The sequence below is a fragment of the Falco punctatus genome (genome assembly GCF_963210335.1).
Source record: "Falco punctatus genome assembly, chromosome: 2".
NCBI classification, from domain to species: Eukaryota; Metazoa; Chordata; class Aves; order Falconiformes; family Falconidae; genus Falco; species Falco punctatus.
In genome coordinates this window covers 55,473,899-55,488,999 of record NC_137581.1, presented here as the reverse complement: position 1 = coordinate 55,488,999, position 15,101 = coordinate 55,473,899, and the positions used below count along the sequence as shown (strand labels likewise).

Sequence of the window (15,101 nt, the reverse complement as noted above, 5' to 3'; positions counted from 1 at the left end):
TTTGCTTCATTTGGTTTTGCATTACTGTTAACTTTTATTCCCATTTCACCTGGCAAAACAAAGGTTTCTGAAAATAATAAAAAGTTAGGATAGCCTGTTGACCCATAGTAGCTCTGATTTTTGTGGTAATGTATGAAAACTCTAAAGTTGGTAGTGTATTGACTTCTATGCATGCCATCACACATTTGGAGTTTATCTGTACCAAAGATCACAAGATTGTTAGCTGCATCGGTAGGAGACATGCTCATTAAGTGATTACATTAATCATTTCTCAGTAAAACAATTGTTGCCAGTGGCAATGGAAAATCATGAGAATATAAGATTTTGTATCAGTATGTTATTACACCTTTTTGGTACAATGGTATGTTTGTTGTTTTTTTTTTTTTTTAACTTCTCCCTAACTAGGATTAACTCCCTCGTTCTTTAACAAAAGAGCTTTTGTTTTCAGTCACTAAACTGCTGGCCCAGTCCTCAGCATTTTGACTTCTAAAAATATGTATTTGATTTCTGAAAATACATCAGCTCCTGAAGAACAGTGGTTGCTCACTTTCCAAAAGTGGGACAACTTGAGGAATAGTATACTGTGAAGGTAAAAGGAAATGTGGGGGTGTGTCACCAAATATTCACCAGGCTAGTTTCAGAAAAGTTTATACTTCTTCCACACTCAGAAGAGGAGGCATCTGTTAAACTTCATTGCTGTGGAAGGGAGGGTTTGGTTTGGCGCTTTTTTTTTTTTTTTTGGACTGACAGGAAGGGGAAGCAGTGGACGATCTTGCAAAGCAGCGTTTCTCTCCACACAGCATGTAGGGAGCGTGAACAGGGGATGCTCTCACAGGCAGCTTTTTCTAGAGCCATGGGCTGTGCAAATAAAGTACAAACTTGAGACGTGAGTGTCCAACGCCAGTGCCGCATGTGCTAAAGTGTGCACCCAGGTGTATGCTCTGCTTTTGACCTGTAGCCACAGGGGTGTCGTAACAGTTGCCCGTTGAAATGAATGCCTAACCCACAATGTAAGAATAAACTGTTTTGTTCCTGTAACTGCTTAGTCAGGATTTGCGGTTTATGGAGACACACAGGGCTTCTCTTGTGGAATGTGCATCACTGAGCAAGACCATGGGAAAATGAGGATGGAGGTCCCCTTTTCTATTCATGTCTGTTTGTGGTACATTAGCTCTGTGTAGAATTTGTCAGACTTCAAAATGAAGTCCCTGAAAACTGAAGCAAAAATACCGCCAATTTAGTGCTCTTGAATCCCACAGAATATTCTAGTTCCCGTTACTCCCCCAAATAATCCAGGGAGTCACAGTGCAAACACCTATATCCTGATACTAAATGCATGTAGGTTATGTATTGTGCATAGACGTATACATAGAGTTTTGTTTTATTGCAGCTTTGCCTTTGCCTTTAGGCATAGTTTTATTTGCAAAGACCCGTCATCAATGCGCTTGTGGTATTGACGGTACCCGGCAGCGGCGGACGGGCCACAGCGGTATCCAATTTAATGACGACCAAGAGAAGGGCGGAGAAAAACAGGTTAGGGGTACCCCTTGGTGGGGCGTACACCAGCGGCCGAAATAGCTCAGTTGGGAGAGCGTTAGACTGAAGATCTAAAGGTCCCTGGTTCGATCCCGGGTTTCGGCAGAAGAGTTTTTCTTTCCTTTTTCTCTCACTGCCCGGCAGGCGGCGGGCGGCTGCGGCCCGCGGGCTCTGGGCGCCGCTGCTCGCCACGGCCGGGCCCCGCGGTGTGCGTGGCCCCTGGCTGCCCCCGGGCGCCGCGGTGTCGAGCTGATAGCGACCGTGTGGCCGACGACACATCGCATGAGAGCGTGCATGTCACCACATATATGTCACCCCTGCGGTGCTGGTGGCAGCGCGCAGTGCCGGTGGCGCCGCCAGGGCTTTCGGCTGCTGGGCTCGAGCTGCCTGTTGCGTTCCGCAGTTGGGTCGTTTTTTTTTTTTTTTTTTTTCCCTTAAAAAAAAATCAAGCGGTGAGAGCATTTCCCGTAGCGAGATTGCGGGAAGCGACGCCTTTTTACCTCAGTTACAAGTGTGTGCGTGGGTGCTTGCCGGGCGATGGCCTGTCTGCTGCGATACTGCCCAGCACAGCCCCCCGGCAAACAGCCCCGGGGAGGCTCTGCACATGGCCAGGGCATGGAAGAGCTGCGCAGCGGCGATTTGCGAAGGACCCGGTGCGGGGAGGCGGAGCGAGCCCCCCAGCCCCTCTCCCCGTGCCGCTGCGGCAGAATGGCGGAGCCGGAGCCGTGAGGTGGGCGAAGGCCGGGCAGCTCGCTCCCTGGCCAGCCTGCCGCCTCGTGTGCTGGCCGGCCCCCCGGGAACTGGAAGCGCAAGCTTGCCATCCAGTCTCTCTTTTTAGCTCTTTTAAAGTTAAGCTTTTTATTTAGGATGGAAGGGCTGAAAGCAAAAAAAAGCTTCACTCCCGGTCGCTTCCCTGCCTCCCACCACAGGTGAAGGGAGGGACACCAGGCCAGGCAGGAGGCCGCGCCAAGGAGTGCCGGGCAGCGTGAGGGGGTCTCACAGGCTCTCAGGAGGATGGGGACGGAGGCAGAAGGATTAGCGATTGCTTCTCACCAAGATCTGGGGTGGAGGTCAAAATTCCTAGACCTCGCTAGTAGCTGAAACTGCTTCTGGTTCACAGAAAGCCTAAGGAATAGCTTTAAGGCCAGAAACCCTGGTAACGTCATCTGACCTTCACCAGTCATGTATCTCCCCCTGAACCTTTCCTTACTTTTAAGTTGGGAAAAATCACTTGGATTTTTCCAAAGCATAGTTTTAAGGAGGGCATGCGTTTCTGGTTTAAAGTGACGAGGCAGAAAATTCATTAGTTGTCTTGGTAATTTGTTGCAACTGTTTCAAATATAGTCCTTTAATTTGGATCTGCCCGTTAAGTTCTAGCTGTTATTTCTGTTAAGCTTTTCTCTGTTAGATCAAAGATCTTCTCAATACCTGGCATTTGGGCATCATGCAGCAGTGAAGTCACCATCCAGCTTTGTTTTGATAAACCAAAGAAACCAAACTCTTTGACACTCTAATTTTAAGATACCTTCTCCTGCTTCCAGGTTGTTTTTGGTAACCTTTTTAATATACTGTCAACCAGAACAATCCACAAGAAAAGGTTTTTCAGTATTGGCGTCACCAATGCGAAACACAGCAGTAAATCAGCTCCTTACCTCTATTCAGCATCTTTCAGCTATTCGTGAAAAGATATCACTGGTCCTTTTTTAATCACAGCACCACATCAGGCATTGCTGCTACTGCTTGTCTGATACAAGAAGCACTCACTGCTGATGAATATCCTATTAGTACAAACAGAAGTGTTACTTAAACCCCTACTAATAAGACAGGTAAGGGAGAGTATAACTGCTTATATTACTATTTTTCCTAAAGATTTTTTTAAGCTTTCAAAAGAATATTAAGCCTGCACACTTGAGTACTCGGGGACAAAAGGAAATGTTAAAATGAAGATTACTTGTGACTTCTCAGCTGTACTTTTGTGCATGTGATATCAGAAATAAATACTTTTTTAGAAAAAAAAACTTCTAATTATTCATCAAAGACTTTAACATTGCTTTGGGAATGAATTAGGAGGTTATTAATTTCCTGCAGATGTGTAACTGAAGAGGTGAAAGAGAGAACGACTGCTTGCTTTTTGGCCTTTTCCATACTGCTGAATAAAAGAGGGCCACAGAGCAAGCTTTGACATTGGAGCTCTGTCTGCTTGGCTTGTGTGCTAGCACCCTGATAGCCAGCTTTTCACAGGGCACATTTGCTATGGAGGGACCAGCTTCATGCAAGGCAGACACCAGCCAACCAGTGCCACTCAGGATGTGACCCCGAGACTGCTTTTAAGCAGTGGTCTGGTTGTATCCCCCCAGTGCTGCATTGCAGGTTGGGTCCCCTCTGTCAACAAGTTCCCCGAGGGCCAGGAAAGGTGTGAGTCATTCTTGCCCTCTCAAAGTGTCTTGATTTTCAGTAGGAGTACCCAGGCACATGGATGTATAACAGTTAGGTGCTGTGGCGGTGTCTGAAATAGCTGTTTTTAAGCTAAGGATAATATTACCTGTAATAGCAATTCCCTTCTCACACATTTTGTGACATTAAACAGAAGTTCTGGAGCACTGAAATGCCAAGGGTGATAGCCATAGGACATGGAAAAGAAAATCTCATTTTTGTTTGGTATGGGATTTAGATAGTATGCACTGAATAAGGCTCCGGGCCTTATGTGGAAGAAGAAGATAAAATAAAAAGATAACCTTAATTCTGGTATTTTTAAAACTTTGTCTGCCTGATTTTTCAGGTTTGATGCAGGTTTCTAATGTGATTTGGCAGGTTCTGGGTGAATAACCCTGAGTGTTGGTGCTTTATTGCTTTCATGTCACAGAATATTCAGGCATTTTTCATTCAGCTTTATTTCTACAGTATCCTTTTGTTAGCATTGCTGCTTTCTAGGTTTCTTCTTGGCAGCAAACATCTCTATTTTAATTTATTTTTCATTTAGCTTGTTCTCTCAAGGTGATCCTCCTGTAGGAAGCAAATCCAAGCTACTTTCATGTCTGTCTAAGCCTTTATGTTTTAGTCAACAAGGTTCCTTCTCTGCAACTGGGAAACTTTCTGCCACTACAGGTCGGGTTACTTAGGTTTTTTTTGAATGACCATCAAATACTGAAGTTGATACCTCACAGGGATTCAGAGGAAAAATCACAGTTTACAATGTTGTTCCAGCCTTACTCAAATAATCAAAATCTGGTGGATTTGGTTCATGTGCTTTTTCCAGGACCATCCTTGGCTACTTTTTTTAAGTGAATGAAAACAAGAAGGAGCAGCTCAGCAAGTGGTGTACCCCACATGCTAGCTCTGCTGCAAGTTGCAACAACTTGCAACCACACAACATAACAAATAATGGAGAAGCTTAAAGCTTTGCTTTGAAATACCTCTATTCGGTATTTCTGACTCACTTGGGACTACCTTAATATGCCTGGGATTTTCCATAGGCTCTCTGAGGGTTTTAACAAGCGTAGATGTTCCTTGGACAAGATGCCTCTCCTCTTCCTTCATGTTCTCGGACTTGCATATCTACCCGATTTAAACATTCCCCTCCTTGTCCCTGCAGGCAATTTCCATACCTGATAATTGTGACTGTCTAGTTTGCCTGTCAGTAGTGAATAAATGCTACTCACTCTTACATGTAATAAAATTTCCTTCTCCTTGGATTGAAAATTGAGTTTGTTTGATAGAAAAGGTTTGTTTCTGTCTCTTGACTAAGAGATTTCTGACTTTGTCTCCTGCACTGGTTACAGACATCTGGTAAATCTCATTTAGTTATGCAGTATGATCAATGGAAGGGATTTAGAAAACATGAGTTGGGGCTCAGATTTATTTTTTATGATTTTTGTATATTTTTGATAAAAAAACTTAGTTATTGCCTATTTGGTTTCTGGTCCTGTAGAAGAACTAGAACTGTGGTTCTCAGCTTTCTGGGAAATAAATGCATTTAAAAAGAAAACCAAAGTTTTTAGTGGATGATGCATTTCTAGAATCTAGCACCCTATATTCAAGCATTGTTTTTTTTTCCCCTGTGAGTGAGCAGTTTAGGAGAGCTTTATCCTGTTTGAATTTAGCTCAGGAACCCCATGTAAGGAGGCTTTTTCTCATCCACTTGGGAGTTTTGGGGTTTTTGGTGTTTATCTGTGTCGTGTCCCTCCCTCCACCTGCAGGATATTCCAGGGTTCCAGCTTTGTGCTTTTGTAGAAATATAGAGCTCAAATTCCATAGTAATGTAGAAATATAGAATTTATGGTATAGTTAACAAGACAGATTTCGGGCAGTTAAGTGAAAACTTAACCTTTTGTCCTGCTATGGTTATCAATGCTGTCTTTCCCTCAGGGGAAACAATGTATTTTTCTTTGGATGTACACACATTTACTTGCTTAAAGCAAGGGAGCATTCATTACTTTGCGCAACAACGTTCTTGGGATTTAGCCCACATGACATTAAGAATGAATATCTTTTGTTCCATCTTATATTTTCCGTTGGGATAAGTAGTCACATTAGTGTTTTGAATAAAAATTATGAGAGAAGAGTATCTTCTGGAACTGGCTTTAGAAAGATAAGTCAAGGCTTTAGAGATTTGTTGATATTATTTCAAATACTGTGTTTGTACTATCATTCAGATTTTTTTTTATATGGTACAGAGTCAGATCTAGATTTCCTTCTTTGTATTTCTTTCCCTGTCATCAGGACAACTTGTTGCATTGCTGAATTGTCAAGATGAGAGCCTCTGTCCTATCCTTCCATGCTGCACATGAGGTCTTAGGCTCATGTCTTGCTGTCTGTCCCCTGAATGACAAGCCACAAAGGCAGCCTGTGTGCTAGCCAGGCTGTAGGCTCCTTACAGGCTTTGCCCATCATCTGTAAAGCTCCACGTGCACCAAACCTAGGATATTAAACCAGCTTACGCTGTACTTCACTTTTTTGTCAACCAGCATAAATCTACTCTATGTAAATCGGGTCCTCTCCTATCACAGCCATTTAGAGTGACATTTATCTCACTTCACTTTAGACATTTAAAAGTTCAGGGTCTGTCTAAGTTCATACTAGTCACCGTTGCCTCCTTTGAAGGACAAGGCAGAGAAATTAGGACAGAGAGGGGTCATCTGACCTTGCCAAGATACCTGTCTGAGAATGGGATGAGTTGTCCCTTGGAGGTGCTGCGTTCCCTTCATAGGCTATTGAGGAACCACAGGGTAACTGAGATTTAGCCTCTTACCCTCCAGATGCCCATGTTGCTTAAGTGAATCATACTTTATATTCTATGACTGCATTCATAGTTAGCCCAGGCTAGAAGCTGATGAAAAAACTCTGGAGATGGAGTTGTCTTTGGACAGCTTTTGGGCAGGTGGTCATCACAGCAGCAGTGCAGGTGCAGATGCAAGGTCTCAAGTGGTAGATCTCTTTGACATTATTTACACATCCTTTGCCAGCTGAAGATGCTGAGAAAAGTGGTGTTGCTTACTCAGGATGGTTTAATCCGCCAGTCAGCATTGTGTTTATCTAAACTATAAATAGCTTAAACTTTCATCCATGTTCTTGCATATTATGGACAATGGAAAAACTATGCATGTTTGCGTGGAAAGTGACATGGTGCTGAGTCTCCTTAGCCAAATGATGACACTGCTTCATGATCTCTGAAGAGGTTTCTCAGACATGTTAAATGAGGAAATAGGATGGAAGATCTTAAAAAGGAAAGGGAAGTGTTCATTCATTATCTCTAACAGAAATAAGTAAAACTACAGTAAGGCAATAGCTGACTTAAAAGTGTAAAAATGTGTTAGCAATTTTAAAATAATGCATATTTAAAGCTGTAAAAAGATCTAGCAGAACTGACACAGGCATCCTCTGTACTAAAGCAACCTATAATTTTAGGACCTTTCTAAGCAAGTTGTATGTAGTATATGCTTCAGCTAGCACACGTCCTTGGAGAGGAGCCCAGTGCCATCAGATTTGCATCAGAAATGGAAGTGGGTATCTCTAAGTAATGAGGATTTCCCACTGCAGTCAGCTCCAGACTTGTGAGAGGTAAGTTCAACCAGACTGCAAGGCCCAGTGAGGGATCAGTGAGGAATCCAGGTCAAATTCACCTGTCTTAAATGTAGACCTGTCACGCATACTGAGTATCTACCACTGAACCCCAGTCTCCCCTGACATTAAATGCAGAAGGCCTTTGTGTGATGCAGTCAATCCTGTCCCAACATAGGTACAGACAACAAGCCAAGTGAATTGCATCCTAAACCCATCTATTTCTTTCCATTAAGAGAGGATCCTATAAAGGAAACCCTGCATGACCAGTTAAGTGTAGATATCTGTAATCAATAGGTGTCTAACATCAGATGAGATAAATTCATCCTGTCACAAGGAAGCCCACAAGTAAAGCCATGAAAAGATTGACAAGTGGATGTCTTGGTTTCAGCTGGGATAGAGTTGTTTTTCCTTCTTAGCAGCAGGTGCAGTGCTGTGTTTTTGATTTGGTGCGAGAGCAAGGGTGATAGGGCACTGGTGGTTTTAGCTGTGGCTAGGTGATGTTTATACTAAATCAAGGACTTTTTAGTTTCTTGGGCCCTGCCAGCAGGAGAGCTGGAAGGGTACAGGGAACTGTGAGGGGACACAGCCAGGACAGCTGACCCAAACTAGTCAAGAGGTATTCCATACCATGGGACATCATGCTGAGTATATAAATTAGGGGAAGAAGAAGGAAGGTGGGGGACATCCAGCATTATAGCATTTGTCTTCCCAAGTAAACATTACACGTGAGGGAGCCCAGCTTACCTGGGGATGGCTGAACACCTGCCTGCCCACGGGAAGTAGGGAATGAGTTTCTTGTTTTGCTTTGCTTGCATGCATGGCTTTTGCTTTACCTATTAAATTGTTCTTATCTCAACCCTGAAGTTTTACATTCTTTTCCAATTCTCCTCCCCATCCCTCTGGGCGAGGGGGAGTGAGGGAGCAGCTGTGTGGTGCTTGGTAACTGGCTGAGTTAAACCACAATAGTGGAATTTGCAACACAAGGAAAGGTGAGTAATCCAGCATCCAAATTGATGGGGTAAGAGCACAGCAGCCTTGCTGTTGTTGAGGAAAGGAAACTCGCATAATGTTGCGGCCATCTCAAAACTAGCCAGCCTCAACAAGGTTTTTTTACCATCATATACCAAGTTAACTTCAATAAGTAGTTGGCAAGCCTTACCCCAGCACAGCCACCAATCCCTCACAAGGTCTCAAAGGTCCATCTACTGTTCGCACCATTCCTTCATACTCTTCTAGGCACTCCCTCTGCTTCTCCATACTCTTCTGGCAAGCCCCTCTGCTGCCTTCTCCTTGTCTCTACTCATCCAGAGCACTTCATCCTCCCTTTCCAAAACCCCTCTTCATTAGTTGCTCTCCTTAGAGCTATTTAACCACTTAGCAGAAACCAGCCACAGCTGCACCTTATCTACATTGGCCAACCTGCCGCCCCTGCAGCCAGCCCACAGCTGTATATTATCAACATTAATTAACCTGCCTTCATTCCTCTACAACTTAATACTGTGAAACTGTCTTTAACTCAGGTTGAATTCCTGGCTGGAGTCTTGTTTGTTTTCTGTGAGGCCTGACCAGATCACACTTCTTTGGGTTGCCCTTCTGTTCTAACAATATGTGAATATGTGAATATGTTGTAGCATACAAATTGGTTTTCAGGAAAAAAGTCTACAAATTAGAAAGGGACTGGATGAATAATGTAAATATAAGAAGGCAGTAGCTAATGAGGCTGTTCATATGAAGATGGGTTTTGTGCAGGGGCAGGATCATGAAATTTCCAGAGCTGCTCTGCATGCCCAGCTTTGTCCTTATTCACCTGGCTATGTATGGGACATGGAGGCAAAGGGTAAGGGGGTGAAAGGGCAGTGGTCTGTGCTGGAGGAAGACATGAATGAATAAGAGTCTGTGTAAGAAGGAAAAAGCAGAATGGGGTGGGACGAGAAAAAAATCAGGGAGAAAAGACTCGAGGGCATCTAATTTTCAGGAGGGTGGGAGAGAACAGAGATGAGCAGTTAAATAGCAAAATAAAAAGGAAAAACATTTCCAGTGCAGAGATAGGAATCTAAAGGCCTAAGTACAAGGGTAGGAAAGGCTGAAGAATTATCATCAAACTTACTAGAAATGAAAGATAATCTTGCAAGCATAAGGAAACCTACATGGGTAGTGGCAGAGCATAGGAGGGGGTGGCAGTTACTCCTCTTCCTAGGTCATCCCTTATTGCAGTTTTGAGGGATTTGAAAATTTTGAAATATTGGAGAAGCTGTTTTTCTGAGTTGTACTGCTTTGAGATGTAAGGCTAAGAGAACAAAGTTTGTTTCTGCAAGTGTTGAGTTGTTTCTGTTAAGACCTAATGGCTTGTGAGATTTTGTGTAAATCTGGTTGCACTTGGGTAACTCGGAGAATCTAAAACAAAGATCAGGAGATGTAGGGAAGCTTTTCTTCCTATGGATTTCTTTTTGGTGTCTGTTTTTAGTTGTTAGGAGGAGCTTTTTTCCAGGTGTAAGCTTTTTCTTTTGTCAGGTCGCTTAGAATGGCTGGCTGACTTGTGGAGTCTCTGGTGTCTGATGCTGCACTGTCTCACAGCAACGTCTTTACTTCTGCTGGGGCACTTAACAGCTCTTTCTTCTACTTGCCCTCTAGTGTTCTAGGTTTCTTGAACCTCCTAGGAAATTTATGTTTTTGAGATCTCTCTGTTCTGGGTGAATTACTCTTTAGGCTCCATTGACTATAATGATTAAAATGTCTATTGGCTATAATGGGAACATAGACATGTAGCTCCTAGATAAATGCATACGTGGTAGATGCATAATGAAGGCATCTTAGTCTTGAATTGATTTTCATCTTGTATGTTAGCTTTTCTGCACACATTTTCCAGTGAGAAACCTTTGTAAGTATGCAAGTAATGCATTCCTGGTGGCACTGCTGGAAAAACCTGCCTTAGATCACACTTCTTACTCTATGAACTCTGGAAGGCATAAATTCACAACAGTTAAAATCAGCAGCCAAAATATTTGTCTATCACTTAAGATACAAACAAAAAGGTGGACTTGATGTAAGCTTTGCGTAAAGATTAGCATGGTTCCATTTTCATTCAAAACATTCTGATTGTGGCAAGTTTCATGTCACGTGTAAGTTATAGGTATGTTACATGATCTTTGGAACAATGAAAAATGTACTGAGGTATTACAATTTGTGTTTCTTGCCAAATCCTTTTTCTCCAGACTTGAAATATTGCTCCACAGAAGTAGAATCTGTTCTTTCTCAGGTGAACTTTATGACAGTGTAAATACCCCTAAACTAATGGAAAGGCGGTTTGGCCGAACAAAGAATCAAAAGCGTAATACTTTCTTCAAAGAAAAAAAATAATATTCACAATGGTGAATATTTCCAGAAATGCTAATCACTTTTGGGTGCTGAGCTTGTGATACTATGGATTCACGTGACTTGGTGAATTTGCTTCTTATCGTACGGTATCTTTCCTTTTTTTTTCTTCCCATTTGAAAATCCTTTTGTCTGTGGAGCACTTACTTGGGTGCTGCTTCTCATGTCTCTTTTCTTTCCACTTGGATCTTGATCCTTTACTTGTCTGCAATTTTCCTTATAGAGTTGTCTTTCTTGTTATCTCCAGAGTTGTCACCTGTCATTATGAAATATCACATGGTTTATTCTTTTTGTTGATATATTGATTTCCACATAAATTTAGATCTAGAGTGTTTTATTTTGGCCAAAATTCTTTCCAAAATTCCAAAGGCTAAATACTTTTCTGGCTTGATGCTAATCTGTGCTTGAGTACAGTAGAAGGAATCTAAGAAACAATACTGTCATTGAGAAAAAAAATGTGAACCCACTGCCTACTTACTGCTCAGGAATTCTGTACTACTTCAGTGAGTTGTGCTTAGTGATTTCTTTGCCTGTACCTTTAAGTATTCTTTTTCTATATTCCCTCTCTTGCCAAAAAGCTATGTATTAATCCCCAAAATGCATTGGCATCTGTATGGATATATTTCTTTGCCACCCTTTGATGACAGGCTGAGAAGTTTGCTATTGGAGGTGAACCTGGGCATGAATTCAAACTACAAGGTAGCTGAAATACTGTTTTCCTGGACTTTTAGCATAAAGCTAGAATATTTTAACTAATAAATTTAACACAGTTTCAGGTGTGGTAGGCTGACCTGGTAGCTCAGAAGTGTGGACGAAGCAGCGCGGTCACACTTTGGATCACCGGGGCTTTGGCCACTGCTCATGTGCTTGGACTCACCTCCTGAAAAGTCCTTTGATAGCTGCAGGCAAGCAGTTCTAGGCAGTAGTGCCAACACACAGCACTACTCATTTTTCAAGAGATAGTAAAAAACCCTGTAGTAAATAAAAAGTCATTCGGCGTGCTGTTTTGTAAAGTGGTATAGTGCTGATATTGTGCAGCCCTCATAATGGCGCCTTTATTTAAGCGCAATAGCCGCTGGGAGGCTGTGGGAACTTCTCAACAGCAAGGCACTAAGCAATGGACAGTGCCTGCTGTTTTCCCAATGGCTAATTGAAAGACAACTGTCTTCTTGTAGTTACGCTCTGGGTCTTCCTCATGGCGTGTCATGCAGCGGTGTGTGGCTGCCGGTGGCGGCAGGCCTGCAATGGGCAGCGACACGGTGACACCAGGATGTGAGAGCTGTCTGTCCTTTTTCTGTCCATCCAGGTGCCCCCCCCCCCCTCCCCCCAGCCAGGGAGGGCACTCTAAAAGTGTTGATGCATTACTGAGGACCAGAGGCTGGCACTACCTCTATACTAGTACTGCATCCTATAGTGTGATCCCAGTTTTGTAAAATTAGTTGTGATGGAGGGAAGTAATCGTAATAAAAGGTAGATACATGCCGCTCTTCTACTTAGTTTTCTTTCCCTTCTTAAGTAATCTCCCTGTTATTATCAATCTGCTATTCCTTTTCTCCACACTCTAACTTCTCTAAAAACGACAAGTTTCTCCTTCCTCATGTACTTTATTAGAAGCACTCTTCCTTGCCTTACCTTGCCTTGCCTGCCTCAGTACCTTGCTGTGCTTACTCTTGCTGTCTCATACAGGATCTCAAATGACAGTAGGCACCTTCCCATGGGTGTGTGAACTAATCCAGCTTTGATTGTAATGGCTGCTTGGACACATATTTTACATACAGACACTTCAGTTCAGGGCTTTAATCAGCTAGCTGAATCCTATCCATATTTTTGATGTTTTTTTGGTGATGCTGATGATTGTGTGTTCACTTTATTTGCGTTCAGATGGTATGTTGGTCACTTTGGTTCAAGATGTGGTCTAACCTAGGTTCAAAGACTGATCTTTCCCACACCAGAGAGTGTACATAAGTGCTGAGTAGTATGGGGAGGTGTATTGTTCAGAGTGTTTTTGAGTTAGTGTGTCCATTTATAACTCCTGAGCTTCTTCAACATATTTTTCCAGCAACTAGTTGTACTTTCTTTTTGTTGTGTGGAGAGCAGCAGGCAAAAGCCAGTTCCAGGTACATTGAATCCTAAGAGACATAAGTTGAAACCCATTTCAGACTATGTGGTATTGCTAATTGGCTTTGTGCTTCTATAAATGAAACAGAATAATAATTTAGTTTGTCTGGCAAATAATAAATCTTTGATATAAAGATCTGAGAACCTGAATTTGCTGATGACGGTGTCTGCAGTGTGGATGAACTCTTTAGCTGCATGATGGCAATAGGTTTGCTGCATAGATAATAGACTTCTTTTGCCATAATGGTGTGGTTGAACATCCATGGAAATACTGAGTAGAACAGACACAACCACAGCTGTTTTCATTATATGTTCTTACAAAAATGGCTTAACCACAGAGGTGTGGAGTTGGGAGGTAGAGAAAGCTTTCAGTGAAGCAGAGGGAGTTGTCAGTTTTTATGGTGGAGCTGAACTAATAGCTATTGCTTCAGACTCCTCTCACGACTTATCACTACTTTATTTTGATTTATTAATTTTATTCTTCTAGAACATAGGAGTTGCATTGTGGGCAAGAACTGCTGCATACTAGGAGCTTTTTAAAGTAATTTTTGTTGATGTCTTCGACAAAACCACTTGTCTGCATGTCTGGTGTGTGTATTGATCTTATGGTCTGTCTCCTGCCAGGTAGGTAATAAATGCTCAGCTGTGACAGCTCTGAAAGTCTAGCAGTCAGACCAGCCCCAAAACAACCTCTGGTGTAATGATGGGGAAAGGGTTAGAGAGCAAACAAGGACCACTCACCCTTTAAAAAAAAAAAACACCAAAACTCTTTTGCATGCAAAAAGCCTATTAAGAAGGGAATCCTTCTCCACTTTCCACTCAAATGTTTACAGTACAAGCACTGGAGTTCTGCAGTCAGCAGAACAAGTCTCCACCCCAAACTGTTACTACCAGGTTTATGAATTTTTGTTAATGATGCACCTATATCCTCTGTGCTTCCAGTTAATTTTCTACTGCTACTGCTTTAGTGGAAAGTATTATCTTGCAGTGAATGAACTGAAAAGAGAAGGGATTTCCTCTTCTATTTATCATCTGTTTACAGGGTTTTGATTAAAAGAATAAACCTGCTTTTCCAGCCACCTCAGCTAAAACAAGACCATTAATTTCTGAAAGCTCATGAAAGACTTGGAGAAAAAATCCGAGGTATTCACTCTCCTGACAAGCTGCCAAAGCCTGCAGAACTTGCTCTCACGCTGGCACTTTTTTCTGCCCTTGATGTCATGTGCAAAACACGAGGATTTGTGCCCTGCTAATCCCTCTAATGAGGGCTTCTCCCAACCTCTATATAAACGCTGCTCAAAGCCGTGGCTGCTGGGCAGGCACCACAGAGCCAAAGTGCCTGTCTTTTGAACCGCATTCAAGGCAATTAGAGACTGTGATTAAACAAACACCCAACACTGGCACCCTCAGCAGCGAGAGGGATTATCCCGGTTGGCTGGGGCATGGAGCTACCGCGAGGCCAGGTTGTCCCACAGCAGAGATCTCCCTGCTCCGCTCACTCAGGTCCAGCAGAGAGGCAGAGACTGCACCCAGCCGTAATGGGCGCCCTGAGGTGGCTTTTCTGGGCTGGTCTGTTCTACCTGAGCTGCTGCTGTCCCCCCCGGGCACAGGCACAGTTCCCCCGTGCCTGCATGACGGTGGATGCCCTTCGCTTGAAACGCTGCTGCCCGGCCTTGGGGACAGAGCCAGGCAATGTCTGCGGGTCCCTGCAGGGCAGGGGACGGTGTCAGGGTGTGCGAGCAGACACTCAGCCCTGGAGTGGCCCCTACACCCTTCGAAATGTGGATGACCGGGAACGGTGGCCCCTCAAGTTCTTCAACCAGAGCTGTTGGTGCACAGGTGAGAGGGGTGCTGGGGTGAGGAGACTGGGATAGATGGGTCTGTTAACCTTGCTCCGAAGGCCAGGAACATCCCTGGTGGCATAAGGCATCAAGATGGCTTCAAGTATTACCAGTTTCCAAAAAAATACTGTCCTGTTCATGATACTGTCAGCACATCTTCAGAGCAACAGGGTT

At 43.3% G+C, this 15,101-nt stretch overlaps 1 protein-coding gene across 3 annotated transcripts in view; it reads left to right on the top strand.

The window, feature by feature from the left end:
• Positions 1–106: 106 nt before the first annotated feature.
• The window catches only part of DCT (dopachrome tautomerase), a 55,311-nt gene continuing 40,316 nt past the window's right edge, over positions 107–15,101 (top strand). For 2 of the 3 annotated variants that reach the window (XR_013926084.1, XM_080375734.1), the window contains exon 1: positions 107–14,925. Coding sequence is in view for 2 of the 3 variants with exons in the window: in XM_080375734.1 (XP_080231860.1) it covers positions 14,529–14,925 (397 nt within the window). In the remaining variant the exon portion in view is untranslated. The remainder of the gene's footprint in view (positions 14,926–15,101) is intronic. The other variant, XM_080375733.1, reaches the window with a different exon arrangement.